General features: G+C 49.0%; 1 protein-coding gene and 1 pseudogene across 1 annotated transcript; both read right to left on the bottom strand.

The window, feature by feature from the left end:
• Positions 1 to 261: 261 nt before the first annotated feature.
• On the bottom strand, positions 262 to 1,092 carry LOC144180126 (uncharacterized; annotated as a pseudogene).
• A 1,635-nt stretch (positions 1,093 to 2,727) lies between these two features.
• LOC144180125 (uncharacterized) lies at positions 2,728 to 4,250 on the bottom strand. Its single transcript, XM_077708519.1, has one exon. It carries the CDS (start codon positions 4,248 to 4,250, stop codon positions 3,240 to 3,242), a length of 1,011 nt encoding a protein of 336 aa, XP_077564645.1. The 3' UTR covers positions 2,728 to 3,239.
• Between the last annotated feature and the right edge of the window lie 11,819 nt (positions 4,251 to 16,069).

Raw genomic sequence — 16,069 nt, 5'->3', positions numbered from 1 at the left:
GCACGCTTGGCACACCAAAAAACGGATACCATATCTGTCGTGTCCGCTCCTTTGGGAGCGGTGATGCGAGCAAAAGACTGACGCCACTCCGATGTAGCCGCAAACAAGAAAAAGCCCCGTGTTTATTTCACAGCCTCGTTTTATACAATCCAGCCAGTGACGTCACCTCGGCCCGCGCACCCTGGTGCGCAGCCGCAACAGAGATAACAGATAACACGACATCTCCCTTTTTTTTTCTTTTTTTCTAAAGGGTTTTCAACACAACACAAAAGTAATCTACAAAGCCCCAACAGAAACAAGTGAACGTATCAACTGTAGCCATATCGCTCTGGCGGTCTTATTTCGCGGCCGTAACATGTCACATAACCGCCCGGCCTTTGTTTATTCAGCGGAGTGGCCGGCGTTAGATTCAACGTGGAAGGCTCTGAAGAGGCGTTGCCTTCCTCGGATTGCCCCGTAGCGTTGGGAGTGGCAGGAAAGTCGTAAGACGGGGCATGCCCGCTGGTTCGCTCACTGTACCTAACCAATGTCCTCCTGTTTCTCTCCAGCTCCGCACCGTCATCGGTCCGCACCCTATACGACCGAGGCCTCAGGGCTGAACTCAACACCGTTGCCGGCTTTTTGCAGTCTTTTATCCACACCCGGTTTCCTGGTGCGAGGGGTGGCAAGGGGGTAGCCGCATGGTGACGGTCGTAGTCGATCCTTTGCTTGTTCCGAACTGCCTCGTCTCTGCTTTGAAGGCTCCTGAAACCCCGAGCCTTTGATGGTACAAGTTTTTTTCGGATGCACCGGGAGCGTAGAGCGTAAGCGCCTGCCCATCAGTAGCTGGGCTGGACTTGTGCCCAACGGCCCAGGGGAGTCTCTATACGCCAGGAGGGCTAGGTACGGGTCAACCGATTTTTCCAAGAGCCGTTTTACAGTTTGTACCGTACGCTCGGCTGCCCCGTTTGATTGCGGGTACCTGGGGCTGGATGTGACGTGATGGAAGCCGTAACTGGCCGCAAACGCAGCAAATTCTGCAGACGCGAACTGAGGACCGTTGTCAGTCACAACAATTTCTGGGATCCCGTGCCTGGCAAATACGCTCTTCATTTGTACAATGACCGCCGAAGAGCTTGTGGAAGATAATAGGGCGAGCTCCGGATAACGAGAAAAATAGTCTACGACCACAAGGTAGTCTCTTCCGCGCAAGTGGAAAAGATCAGCTCCTAGCTTTAGCCAAGGCAAGCTGGGAGACTCTGATTGCATCATCGGTTCGGCTTTTTGAACGCGCAGCGTCGCGCAGTCCTGACAACTATTAACCAAAGCTGCCAGCTCGGCGCTGAGACCTGGCCACCACACCGATTCCCGAGCCCTTGCGCGACATTTCACAATGCCCTGGTGTCCCTCATGCAATGAACGGAGAACTTCGCTCCTTAGACTCCGAGGCACCACCAAACGAGACCCATGCAGAAGAACACCGCCACATATCGTGAGGTTTGCTCTTTGCGACCAGTAAGGACTCAGCCAACTGCTTACTTTTGCGCAACGGGGCCAGCCTGCCCTACAATACCAGCGAAGTTGTTTGCAAGTCTCATCTTTTTCTTGCGCCCTCTTCATTTTGTCCCAGTGTGCTGAAAATTTGAGTTCGCCAATACAGCCTTCTACGTGGCTCGACACTTCGCTGCAACCTAGCTCTCCCATCGCTAAACCAGCTTCCTTGCACGGTGCCCGGGAAAGAGCGTCGGCGGTACCAATCTGCTTTCCTGAAAAGCAAAATCGCATGAGCCTTAATCGGAACCTTTGTATTCTGGGGGGCAGCACATCAATCGGCGACTGCCCCAGCAGCGATACAAGCGGTTTGTGGTCTGTCTCAAATTGAAATTCCAGCCCTATCAAAAAACACTCGAGCCTTTCTGCCGCCCACGTCAGCGCCAGCGCTTCCTTTTCTATTTGCGCGTATCGTTGCTCCGTTGGTGTTAATGATCGAGAGTGATACGCAACGGGCCGCCTTTCGCCGTCCGGCTGCACTTGCATCAGCACACAGCCGAGACCTACCGACGATGCGTCGGCCGACACAATGGTGCGCAGCTTGGGGTCGAATTTCGCGACGCATTGCGCCGAGGTGATCAATGCTTTTAGAGCCTCGAATGCTCTTTGCTGAGGCGGGCCCCAATGCCACTCTGTCTTTCAAGAGCAGACTGCGGAGCGGTGCTGATACGTCAGCAAGATTGCTCACAAACCTTGCCAGATAGTTTATCATGCCCAAAAACCTGCGTACATCCGCAACACTTTTTGGCGTAGCCATCTCGTTTATGGCGTGAACTTTTTTGGGATCTGGCCTGATTCCTGAAGAATCGACCACGTATCGTAAAAACGCTACCCGTGTGACACAAAAAGAACACTTTGCCCGATTAAGTGTCACGCCAGCTTTTACGAGCCTTTCGAGTACTGCGTGCAGCCGTTCGTCGTGTTCCTGTTCCGTTGATCCGTAAACCAAAATGTCATCCATTAGGTTCACCACCCCTGGGAGGCCCTCCAAGATTTCAGCCATTTGCTTTTGGAAGTATTCCGGAGCCGAGCTGATACCGAACGGCAGTCGCTGGAAGCAGTACCTACCGAACGGAGTGATAAAAGTTGTCAGCTCCTGGCTTTCTTTTGCCAACTTAACCTGGTGGAACCCGGAATTGGCATCCAATTTCGAAAAGTATATGGCCCCCGCCAATTGCCCAAGGGCGTCGTCTATAGTTGGCAACACAAACTGTTCACGTAGGACGCTCTTGTTCAGCTGGGTTAGGTCCACGCATATTCGCACTTCCCCGGATGGTTTTACTACTGGCACTATTCCTGCACACCATTTAGTCGGACCGTCAACCTTCCGAATGACCTCACTTTCGACCATTTTGTCCAACTAGGGTTTGATAGGGTCCTTTAACGGAATGGGTATTCGTCGAGGTGTAAAAATTGCGAAGGGAACCGCGCCCTCCTTCATGCGAATGGTGTATTCGCCGGGCATCGTGCCCAGGCCACGAAAGAGCTGCGGATACAAGTACTCGTACTGTTTATCATCAACAGCCTCAACAAATTTGACCACACCGAGGGCTTCAATTGCTGGGAGCCCTAGCAAAACACACTGCAGTGACTCAACAACGTACACTGTTTTGTCGCGCGGTTTTGCCTTTCCAAACTATCAGCAGGAAAGGAATCCTTAACATCAAGGCGCTCATCTGCGGCGCTTCTCAACACAGCTTGTGATTTGTCTATGCGAGGCGGAACACCGGGGAAATCGGGCGGAACGACAGTGACCTCGGCTCCCGAATCAATTTTTGCACATACGCGTACATTGTTAATACACACTTCCGCGTATCTGGCATTACAGCTGCCGAGTGTCCCGAGAAAAAAATTTGTCCTTCGACTTCTAGCACAGACACGCCCACCTGGTTGTTTTCCTTGGACTTCTGGCAGACCACGGCGAAATGTCCTTTGGTTCCACAAAGGTGGCACCGTGATAACCGTGCGGGGCACCGGGTTCTCGCATGATTCTCACGTCCACAGAACCGGCACCCTGGTAGTCGGCGGTTTTCTCGTGACCATGGCTGCAGCGACTGTCGTTGCTGTTCGGTGGTGCGCCCCTCCCGGTTGATAAACGGCTCGCTCGGTGTCCGTTGAATGGTGCCCAGTTCTCCAGTCGTTGCCTCGTTGCTGTCGGCCCGAAGTTCCAGTTGCTGTCGGTGGACTGTTTCCTTGAGTCTGGCCTTCGCTAGAGCGGTCGCTAGCGTAAGAGTGGCATCCATCTGGAGAGCTTCTGACAGCTGTGCGTCTCGGAGGCCTACGACAAATCTGTCCCTGATCATGCGCTCCCGGAATTCTGCAAATTCGCAGCGGTCGGCTAGCTCATGCAGGGCTGTCACAAACTTGTCCACGCTTTCTCCGGGCTCTTGCTTCCGGCGATGAAAATTAGCGCTTTCGTAGACTATGTTCTTGGCGGCCACGAAATGAGCGTCAAACTTTGTCTTCACCACCGCGTAGCTTCGGGACTCTTCCTCCGTCAGGCCGAACGTTTGAAAAATTTTCCTGGCCTGCCTGCCCATGGTGTACAACAGCGTCCTCACCTGGGCTTCCTCCGTTCTGTCGTTGAGCCCCGATGCGTAGCGGTAGTCGTCGAAGGACGTAATCCATTCTGGCCACTCGGAAGTCCTGTCGAAGTTGAACGGCGCAGGCGGTGGCAGGGCGGCCGCTGGTGGGCTGGCTGCCGCTTTCTGGTCCGTCATCGTACGAACGAGTGCAGGGTGAATGCCGCAATGCCACCGAGGGAGAGGAGGCTCATCCCACTTCTGACACCATGTCGTGTCCGCTCCTTTGGGAGCGGTGATGCGAGCAAAAGACTGACGCCACTCCGATGTAGCCGCAAACAAGAAAAAGCCCCGTGTTTATTTCACAGCCGCGTTTTATACAATCCAGCCAGTGACGTCACCTCGGCCCGCGCACCCTGGTGCGCAGCCGCAACAGAGATAACAGATAACACGACAATATCTATTCCGTTATCCAGGACGGACGCCGCTAGAACTCTCCGCAAACTTGCTCGGGAGACCACGCTATCCAAATGGACCACCCAAGAGTTCACGAGCGCTCGTATTCATGCCCTGGACCCCCATCTTCAGCGCCCCCTCCCATTAGGCCTCCCACGATCTGATGCAACCATTCTTTGTCGTCTCTGGCTTGGAGTCGAATTCAGAAATGCTTACTCCTATTTGATTGGAATGGCAGCCAGTGAGGCGTGCGAAGTCTGTGACACACCAGAGACCATACGACATGTCCTCTGCGATTGTTCACGGTTTTCATCCGAACACTGCCAGCTCTCTGCGACTCTACGAAAGTTAGACTCTCGGCGCCCGTTCTCTGAGGAGACACTCCTGGGCCACTGGCCTTCTCCGTCGTCTGCGGACAAGGTGACAAAAGCGCTCCTGTGTTTCCTCAAAACGACGGAATTGCACAAAAGACTGTAGCGCGAAAGACTACCTGCTATGAAATCAGTCAACTTGTTTGTCTAAAGTGTCCTACCGCTAGGCTCACCACACTGCGCTATGTCTGTCCCTTTCCCCTTCTTTTTCTATTTTCCTCTTTTTACTCATTGTTCTCCTTTCCCCCGTGCAGGCTAGCATACTAGGCCGTAGCCTGGTTAACATTACTGCCTTTCCTTTACGTTTTCTCTCTCTCTCTCTCTCTCCGCCGACTGCTGGCCTCGTGAGAGCCTTTAAAGACGAACAAGGCACGCTGCGGAGTTGAGGAAGAAGCTGAGCGTCTCCGATGCTGCGTACGGCACGCAGCCACTGCGAACGCGTCATCTGGTACACGTTACGACTTTAAGCGCGTCTGGCATCCTTGTCTGGCCTATAATGCCGCCGACAACGACATCCAACCAGCGGTAACGTTGGGCGCCAAGCATGTTGCTGCGGGGAACCAAAACTGAAACTGGTTTGAACAACTCTACAAAAATAAACGACAAATACATGCCGACACATGTGCTTGTTGCCAGTAGTAGTAGAGATACTTCTAAAACAATAACATTGACATACAATCATCTGCGTATACACGTATACATAAAGTTTAAAATCCTGGGTATCGTTCAAGCACGTCGCGTGACGTTTCCTGTGAGGCTAACCTGTCTTGAAATACGAATGGACGCTGTTTAGCGTACTAAATTTCATATATACGCATTTGCGCTTTTGTCAGTCCTATTTTTCCCTTAGGAAAAACATAAGTGCTATTCGCATGAAGTGAAATTGTAAGAATGTACCTTTGTGGTACATTTCGCGGGAGTTCGAAACAGTTTCGGTTTTGGTTCCGCCGTGCAATACGTATATGGTTTCTGACGTTATCTGTAATCGAGCATTGGTCATACTGCAGAAATCTACATGATCAGCTATTCACACGTTATTGACCGCAGAAACGGGCCGCATAAACCTCCTTGCGCTGCTTCAAGCTAACAAGTATCGTTTCATGCAGCAAGGCCGAGCCGAGGTGGACGCAGAGGCTGAACTCCGGTGCTCCACTTCACCGGAGATCGTGAAGTGCGGGGCGCCTCTCCCACAGCTACGGATCTCACCTACACGCCTTTTCTCCGTACTATCCGCCACGTCATCGGCGAATCGGCCAATTAACCACATTCGGCCAATAAAAAAGGCATCTACCCCTAGATTTGAACCCGCACAGTGGATGCCAACGCTCCGTGCTTCACCAAATTACACTGCGGTAATATGCAACGAGGCTTACAAATAACAAGTACATATGTTGAGGCCCACCTCCGTCATATTGGACATTTGCGACATGTTTTTAGCGGTAAAAACAGGCGAACACAAGAAAGAGGACAGGACAGGCGCTTCCAACATTGCATCGGACATTGCTGTTTACTGGTTGGGTTGCAGTACTTTGAGCTGCTAAGCTGAGCATTGATTGAATAACGTTTTTGCAGTAGGCTTTACCCTAGCCCCCGCAAATATCTGATGAGCAGCTACTACACTTTTTCTGGCAGGATTATCGAATGGCAATGTGTGGCCGTGCTGAAGACCGGTATGGTGTTTCATTCTGCGAAATGGTTTTACGGTTTACGATAAAAAATTTCAGTTGGTTTGATTTCCTTAGTACGTATATTACTTCGCTTTTTATTTGTTTTAGGTTTTCTACAGGTGTACCCGTCGCAGAGGCATATACAGCTTACGCGAAGCGTTGTACGTCAATTATATGAAACAATACTTGCTCGCTAGAAACGGTCATCATCACCATCATCATAAACGTACTCAGGTCCACTGCAGGACAAAGGCCTCTCCCACTGACCTCCAACCACTCGTGTCCTGCGCTGCTCGAGTCCACAGTTTGCCCCGAATTTCTATATTTCATCCGGTTTATCCGGTCCGTCTCTGAAGTCAAAAACATGTGACTAGGGGGTCATGGTGACTTCTGAAGTATGGCTAATGCACGATCACAGATATCCTTAGAAAATATGGGCGCGTTTCACGGTAAAACCAAAACCGAAACTTGTTCGAACTCTCCAAAAATAAACCACAATAACTTTATCCCGACACATACTTGTTGCGAATTGCACTAAAGTATTTCCTGAAAAAACATTCTTTACGCAAGCGCAGGTGCGCATGCATGAACTCTAAATTCTTGGCCGTCGTCCATTACATCGTAAGATGGGTTTGCTTTATTTCCCGTCACTGCTGCTGTTGTTGTGGCTGTTGTTGTGGCTGTTGTTGTTGTAAAAATTAAATACGATATTAGCGACTGCAAAAACGAAGAAGCCGTGTTTATCTGCGCCCGTCTATGCAATGCAAACACAATCACGAGTTCATCATCGTCATCATCATCATCGCCAGCCTATCTACGCCCACTGCAGGGCAAAGGTCTCTCCCATTATTCTCCAATTATCCCGGTCCTGTGTTAACTGCGACCAATCACAAGTTAAACAAGTATGAAAAAGTGGTTGCTTGCTACTTATCACTAGGGTGTGTAATATTCTTCAAAATCCCAACTCGATTTTTTTTCCCTGTCGTGTGCAATGTTCACAGTACTCTTCGTGGGCTCAACTATCACTAAGCACCTCAATGATTGGCGAAAAAGGGAGAAAGTCACGCACTTGTGTGACGATTCGGCGTGGAGCTCAGAATAGTGTAACAGTATTGCTGGCTTTGCAAACCTTGATATTATAAATGAATTTATATAACAATCTCGTTTTAAACCATTTTATGTCTAGAATATGGCAGCTCAGTGCATGAATAAAGTACTGCACTAGTGAGCACGAAGTTTCGGCTTGGTTCCTGGCAATGACAGTCGCTTTTCTCATCAAGTAAAAACAAGGCAACAGGATGATAAAGTGCCATAAGCGAAAACGTATATGTACCTCAAGTATTGAGCACGCTCAAATCAATTAGGCATCACAAATTGGTCCGTTGCCCCTCCCCTCCTCCCACGGCTGTCCGCAAAGCCTCACAGTATCTTTTACTCGGAAATTTCCAGTTTCAACTGAATGATAACAATTTGAACATGTTTGTCATCCTTGAATCACTTTTCGCCTCCCGCCCATGTTATACACTACAACTGTAAAATAATGCACAGTTCTGCTTGAAGCTACGGTGCGAAAAAGTTACAGGGCTGGCTGCCGATGCTGAACCCATTAAATTATGCATTCCGCTGTCTCTTGAGCTGCCTTTGTCTGCACGTTAAATCCCGTCAAGCTTAACTTGAATCAAGTTTTTTAGTGCACCAGCCAACTCAATAGGATGGATCATTCGTTGATTTCAAGAAAAATGGCAAGCGCAAGAAGTTTGTTTTTCTAGCCTACGGGTAATTATCCAAATATGATTATCTGACGACAACATTCACGTGTATTTAGTGATGCTACCACTCTGTGTGTGAGGAACCCAACTGGTTAGATCATGACGAATAGCAGTACTCAAAACGAAATTTTATTGTTTGTTTCATTTACAGACGATATTGCTGAAATTGACCACTGAACATCGCGGGACAATACGCTCGCGTTTGTGCTGGTGAGCCCGAGGTTACGGGTTCGATTTATGGCCGCGGCAGCCGTTTCTCAGATGGTGGTCAAAATTAATCCAGAGCCCTCCACTACGGCGCGCCTCATCGCCTCTGTAGCGTCGGCGCATTAACCCAAGAGTCAATCAATCAATCAATCAATACGCTCACGTGCAACAGGTTACATGGACGCAAAACTGAGTCCTACATTAATAAGAATAACAAAACTGTCAAAACGGTCGGTTAAATTTGATGGAGTAAAATTTTACACAACTGATTCAAACCCATCGCTGTCCGCTTTATCCGAATGAGCGCACTAAACTTATCTCATTGTTGGACCTTTCGTCTCGGTGGATCTTTCATCTCGATGGACATTCAGGCTCGATTGGACCTTTCGTCTCGTTGGACCTTTCGTCTCGTTGGACATTCCGGCTCGATTGGACCTTTAGTCTCGTTGGACATTCAGGCTCGCTGGTCACGTGACGAACTGGACCTTTCGACTCGTTGGATCTTTCGTCTCGTTGGACATTCAGGCCACAAGCGTGGTCACAGTACCCCTCCGCGAGTCTGTACGCCATCGGCACGCGGACGACAATCTGCATACGGCGCACAAAATATGAGGAACACTAGACTGCGAAGCCCTTTTCAGCGAATCAGCGCAGCGAAATGAAAATAAAGCAGCAGAAGCAATTTCGCCTTCATAACTAGCTGGTTGGCGACCCTGAACGGACAAATGAAAAAAAATTGCCGCGTATCTGCTTCTTACGTTGCAAATGTAGTCAAAAGACGATAGTCTTTATCGACTTTATTTTTGCTAAGTAAATGCCTCCCTTCGCTTTCCCGCTCAACTCTCATGTTTTTCCTCTTGTGTCGCGCTCCTCCCAAGGTGAAGACACCTAAGGTTTGCTTAAATAATTTTGAATTCCCCGCATTACACTGCTCCAAACCGGGTATCTCGATGCCAATGCTGCCGTACGGCGAAGGCGCGCGTGAATCGAGGCGCCTTACTTCAACGTTTATAGAACCGCGTTTCCCTACTCCACGTGCGATGCAAGCAGAACGTGGAACCTATCTAGTGGAACCTTTCGTAACTGTTGCCGGTTGATTTCTTAAAATGGCGCCAGAAGCTATAGTGGCGCGGGCGACAGGAGGCGACGGCGGAGGGAATTTTTTTTTATGCAGTTGATGAAGTATTTAATTTCGCAAAAGTCAAGCATGTATGATTTTTATCAAGAAACACTGCAAATATCACTTCTGTATTAATTTGTTGTCTTCTATTTGCGTAATGTCTTGTTCTTCTTCAACAATGCTGACAAGTATGAACATTACACCGGACTTCGACGGGTAGATGTAGCTGTGACTATATAAGACTATTGCTCAGGCATTGTTTTACTTTGGCCGGTTGGATGAATCGAGTCACAGACAGACAGACAGACAGACAGACAGACAGACAGACAGACAGACAGACAGACAGACAGACAGACAGACAGACAGACAGACAGACCAAAATTTCTGGCTTTAAGTAGCCCAAGAAAGACTATCGTCTTTAAAAGCAAAATGCGGGAGCCCATGCTCCAATTTCAACTTGGGCAGGCAGATTTGCAAGCGTAATGGTAAATGACCGTCGATGACAACAGAGCAGCGTGAACAGCGAGTATCTTACCTTTCGCGATCTGAAGGTATGAAATATATATTTCACAAAATGCACACAACAGTAACAATTCAAACTCGGCGATTCGGTAAGGCAAATGAGGAGTCAGACATAACGTTCCATTCTTGCGAATCTACACGAACAGATACACAAACTTCAGAGGGAGACAGCGAAATAAACGACGGGGTGCAGTAGGCGAGTCATCATGACAAATACTATGTAAGGTGATGCTAAGGCGTGCTTACTTCGTTAGTTTGCGAAAGGTACGCACATAGGCGTATATGAGTCAATGCAACAGTCATACAACATAACGAAACGTAAACATTTTGGTGAAGTTTGCAATAAAACAGGAGTGGGGAAGTTTTCAGGCGTGTCAAACACCCGGACAGCAGCAAATAACATGCCTCAAGGCACGCACCGTAACTGCCGTACAAGGATGTGTAACGCCAAGTCTGCGTGAAAGCCAGTATCATAACAGAGCGCCGCCGTAACAAGTAATGGCAAATCCTGATACGTTTATTACGCCAAGGCCTCAAAAATGAGCTACTGCTTCCACAGCACGCAACTCGCCCATTCGAACCGTTTCGCCATCCTGATACGCGAATCCGTGAAAATCTGCGATACCTTTTCAAACGAATACGGGCACTCACAATTTGCGCTTCAAGACAGCCGACCTATTGACAGCTGCAATTATGTACACCAAGTACTACGGCACTAGACCACGGTGCTTCCTAATGCCTCCATCGCAGCGCTAAGCGGTAGTGAAGCGCACTCGCTTTGTTGCGATGACACTACCGACACTAATTCCACAACAGAACGCTGCGAGCCAGAAACATCATTCTGCGAGAGTGCGCGCAACAGCCCCTCAATGAGTTATGCGAGTGAGAGTATCAGTGCAATATGGCGTCAGCCGTCCATCCAAATTGTATTCCTAAATCAACAGGCCACTGGAGAGTTGATACGGTGCCCTCATTATAAAGGGGAGTAGCCACATATTCTCGAAGCTAAAGGCAGTCGTTCCATTAACTAGTGGCTGTGCGTACGAGCCTATCCCCAGCTTTCCGGCTCAAGCCTAGTTCAGCCATCGGCCACCAGGCGCTCAGGAACGAACGTAACTCTATGGGCGGCGATCTTGTTAACACGATTACTCACAATTTTAGAAATGTTCTTTGATGTTTTTCTTATCATGTTATCTTGGGAGTGGATACTACCAGTATATAAAGCATCGCTAAAGTATATTGGTTCCACAAGGTTCCTGAATGGTTTAAAATGTGAGTATTGCGGAGAAGCTCCTGTCGTCCCCGGAGCACACCAGGGGCGGTATTCTCGCAACTGTCCCTTTTGAAAACGTCCCTTTTGCGTCCCTTTCATCGTGACGTACTTCCGATTAAGAAGTGGACGTTGGCAGCATTAAGGAAGGTTGGCAGTATGTTTGCCGCGCTTGCGTTACGTCACTTCCGGTTGTTTGCTTTTAGCCAATCAGGGCTCGCCAAAAGGGACACTTTTGAAAGGGACGCAAAAGGGGCAAAACTCGAGAATACCGCCCCAGGTGTTGATCACTCGTTGGATGCTTTGCCTCGTCGTTGTATCAATCCGGGTTCCAAGCAAGTCCCATTTCTTTTATGCCTACGCACGTTGTGCGTGCACGCGTGCATGCATGCGCGCGTGTGTGTGTGTGTGTGTGTGTGCGTGCGTGCATGCGTGCATGCGTGTGTCTGTGTGTGAATGCGCGCATGCGTGCATGCGTATGTGTGTGTGCGTGCATGCCTGAATTCGTGTGTGCTAGTGTGCGTGCATGCACACATGCGTGTGTGTGCGTGTTGTGTGCGAGCGCGTACATGCGTGTGTGTGCACGCTTGCGTGCTTGCATGCGTGTGCGCGTGCGTGTGTGTGCGTGTGTGCGTGCATGCGTGTGTGTGTGCGTGCGTGCGTGCATGCGTGTGTGTGCGTGCGTGCATGCGTACATGCGTGTGTGTGTGCTTACGTACGTGCATGCATGCATGCGCGATCACATGCGTGCGTGCATGCAAGCGCGTGCGTGTGGGCGTGCATGTGTGTGCATGTGCGCGCGTGCGTGCACCTTCTCATTTGCATCCCAGGGTACGTTAGGTAGACCACGGAAACTAAGGACGTCAGCAGAGCAGCCAGAAAAATGAGAACATGAAGCAGCCGTGAATTTCGTTGAGCAGCAATAGAAAGTTTAGTTAAGTGCAGTTTACATGTCTCTGGTGTCACTCTTTGTACAGCCCCGTGTGAGAATTCAAGTGACGTCATATTGATAATCGTTGTGGGTTTCGTTTACAGCTTCGCAGTCCAACCACATTCTTAGTGTGGATTGGAGGAACAATTTTTGTATTTTTCTAATTTCATAATTAGGGAAGCTTATTTAGCCAATTTCAATAGCAGCAAAGCTAGGCAAAAAATTCCGAATACAAAGCTGCACAGCGGTGTTCAAAACTTCGAAATAAATAGTTTCTGTAGTATTTTCCAGCGTACTCATGCATGATATACAAAAGCACTACGTGACATGCCCGCTTGCGCGTCGTCATTGCAGTGCTCCCAAACGTTCGGTGCACAAGCAGCCAACGGCGTGCTGCCGCTTAAAAGCGACAGGTCAGCGACGCAAGCGATAACCGTTGCCTGTGCTTATCGCTATAACGAACTGTCGCGAGGGGAGCACATCGCTGGCGTAAATTGCACAGCCAACTCCTACAGCCAACTGCCGCCTCGCAAGTTGCAGCACGCCGGCGGCTATATGTGCGTGAAACACTTGGGAGCACTGCAATCAGGACGCGCAAGCGGGCATGCCACGTCGTGTTGTTTTGTATTTTTCAGTAATCAGAAAATATTGAATAGATAGAAAGACGGGAACTGTTTATTCGGGTATTCTGCAAACCGCTCTTCCATTACTGTCAAATTGAATTTTTTTGCCTAGCTCCGTTTCTTAGGAACTTGGCTAATAAAACTTGACTGATTATCTGATTAGGCAAGGTGCAAAAAATAGTGTGACAGAATACATATAAAATAGAGGAACATGCCTTTCGTCGCGTCGTCTCAGAGTGCATCGGCATATTTTAAACTCCAGCTGAAGTTAGCTTATACAGTACTGGGTTGAACAATGAGATTGATTTGAGGATTGATTCTAAAGCTGGGTAACTGACTGACTGGTTGGATTTAATGATTATAATAAGAAGTAACAATGTACCGGAAGAGTATTTTGTTGTGAATATTATGAAATACTGCCTTTTAGTGGTAATATTTATCCAGCGACGAAAACAGCCTTTCCGTATGCCGCTTTTTTGGCTTGTTCCGCTCGTCAAATGGCATCGAGCGTATTTTTCGGCATTCCGCCGTTGGCGCAACCGTCCTAAGATGGGCGAAAATGTCGAAGATGACTTCCGCTCTCCGGTTGGTCAAAGTGTATACAGTCAAAGTCTTCCCAAAATTGTGAGAACAGGATTTCAAAATTATAGTAACACTACAGTGATTCCGGGATGTGCAAAAGTGCGAAGAAGTAATTGTCGTATTAAGCTGTTCCGGCAATCTTTGTCACTGCGTGATTCTCATACACGCTAGAACGAAGAAGTGGAAGTTGGAGCAATCCTCTGCTGCATTACGACTAGCTCAAGCACTGAATATATGCGTGAACATCATTACAGACTCTCAAATGGCATTAGACTATTGATTGGCTGCAGCCAGAATACCTGAATGCTTCGGTAAGATACTCCCATCCACAATAAAGTTAACGTTATCTGGACTCCTGTGTAGAAGGGTTTGGAAGAGAACGAGGCACCGACAAAGAAGCACGTGAACTAACAAACCTTGCTCCTCGCGACCGGTCGCGAGGAGCCATCGCTAACTAATCGAGGAGCCATTTCCGAAGAACACTAAGAACGTTTCCTCATCGTACTCTAGAAACACGATCCATCACCGGGCCACAACTGGTCTCAATTCTGACGAATCGCAAACTCTGTAAATGACAAACCAACACAAGTATCCACAAATCTACGTCGGCGAAGATGTTTGGTGGCAACATGAAACATCAGCTTTAAACTCTGCTAAATTCGGGAACATGCATCCATTGCCTTTCGCAGAACCTAGCCATTTCCAAGTGCATGCTTCGGCATGAACAACTCAACCATAGTTACTCTGGTTTTAACAACCCCCTTTTTTCCAAGATCGCGATGCCCAAAGTGAGAGATGTGGTTAGGTCTGAAAAATCTAGATCCCCCTCCCCCCGCGACACCTTTTTTCGCGGCCGTATCTCGACGAGACGGGCGAAGGGAATACTGTTTCATTTCACAAATATTCTACCGAAAAATAGGTACAGTGAACCCGCAACTTTCGTATAATACCTAGTCATCTTCACTACCATTCGAGTGAGTGGTGCAGGTTGGGCCGCTGCTTTCAGTGTTTCCCAGCAGATCGTCCTCTGTTCCGTTGAAGTGGTTTGTAATTGAAAACTTCATAAATTACTCGGCCACTACGTCAACTCGAGCCCGCTTCCACTCCAAAGCCACCTTGCGATGCCTGATTAGAAAAGGGAGTGCTTAAATTCGTATGCAAAATTTTTTCCCCAAATATTTCCTTGAACGTAGGGGAGGGTGCTTAGAAGTTGGGGGTGCTAACAACAATAGTGTAAGTACGGTATATTCCTCTTCTATCAACACCTGAAAGGCAGCTTGTCCTATCTCGTTACCTGAAGCTCACCGCGAGCTGACTGAGTGGGCAGAAAAAGGAGCTTTTGTTACACCTTTGAGCTCTCTACCATCGTTTTACCCCATTTTCCTATGCTCGAACAACTCCTTCCACAACAAACATCTTTCCTGTCTCCCTACGCAAAACTGCATCGCTCAGTCTAGCCGAGACAATATAGCATAGCACTTAAAAATACTGACAATGACGCTTTCTCCCTCATACTAACTACTACCCTGTTTTTTTTTCTTTATATTGACCACCACCCCGCAGCTACAACCTTTCACGATCACATGTACCTGAAGCCTCAGAACCGCAGAGGGCCTCTGTCTCTCGTCGGAAGCGAAGATTAAAAATCCCAGGCCATCTCCACTACCGTGAAACCTGGTGAGGGGCGTACCGTAACTGCCGTAACGCCGTCCCACAGAGGCTTCGACAACCGAGCGTTTTATATGGTCATAACCGTTCGACAATTCTGAAACGCTGGCGCTTGGCATGCACCTCCCCATTGTTTAGCGCAAAGAAAACTGCAGGTACCTTAGAGACAAAATCTGTGTATATAACCGGCAGCCCCCGCGTACCTTTACTTAAGAGCGCCCGTTGGGTTGGTTTTTGCGATAGTAAGCGAAAATAGTGGCTGCCAAAAACGACGCTCTCCAACTACGCAGTAAGGTACCGGCACGTGCGGGTTGAAAGCAAGCACAAAAATTCCCCCGCATTTCCCCGAGGGGGAGAATGTGAAAGTGCGAATGCACGGTTGTCGGCCCGCTTGCGGCGCTTGCGCTCGGCCCCCGCAGCCCACCGCCTCGCCGCCTTCTCTTCCATCTCTTCCATCGGGTTTGTAGTATCACGTGTACACCACGCAGTTATCAAGCCGCTATAACGCCGCTGAGTCGCCAACGCACGCCTCTGACGACGTAGTTTGAATGCGTTAAAGATATAAGGCGCGTCACTAACGCTGATATCACGTCGCGTCCGTGGCATGGTCGGTAGAGCGTCGCGCTGCGGCCGCAAAGTCCGCGGATCGAAACCTGGCGCCGGATGCTGTTTCTTTATAGAGGAGCACTGCGGACGCCGACGTCGCCGCCGCCGGCGCCGGCGGTGGATGGTTTGGGGTCGCTTATAAAGTGCATTCGCACTTAAAAAAATTCACAGCATATCCACGGGGTGAATGATGATGAGTGGGCGAAGCTCCTGAGGGGAAATCAT

The sequence above is a fragment of the Haemaphysalis longicornis genome, unplaced genomic scaffold (genome assembly GCF_048455015.1).
Source record: "Haemaphysalis longicornis isolate Haplotype H1 unplaced genomic scaffold, Haemaphysalis longicornis Haplotype H1 scaffold_4, whole genome shotgun sequence".
NCBI lineage: Eukaryota > Metazoa > Arthropoda > Arachnida > Ixodida > Ixodidae > Haemaphysalis > Haemaphysalis longicornis.
The sequence above is the reverse complement of the archived record's forward strand: the minus strand, read 5'-3'. Positions and strand labels throughout refer to the sequence as shown.

Bases quoted from the DNA above. Each gene is read 5' to 3' on its own strand.
- LOC144180125 (XM_077708519.1), bottom strand. From the start codon at position 4,250: ATGACGGACCAGAAAGCGGCAGCCAGCCCACCAGCGGCCGCCCTGCCA.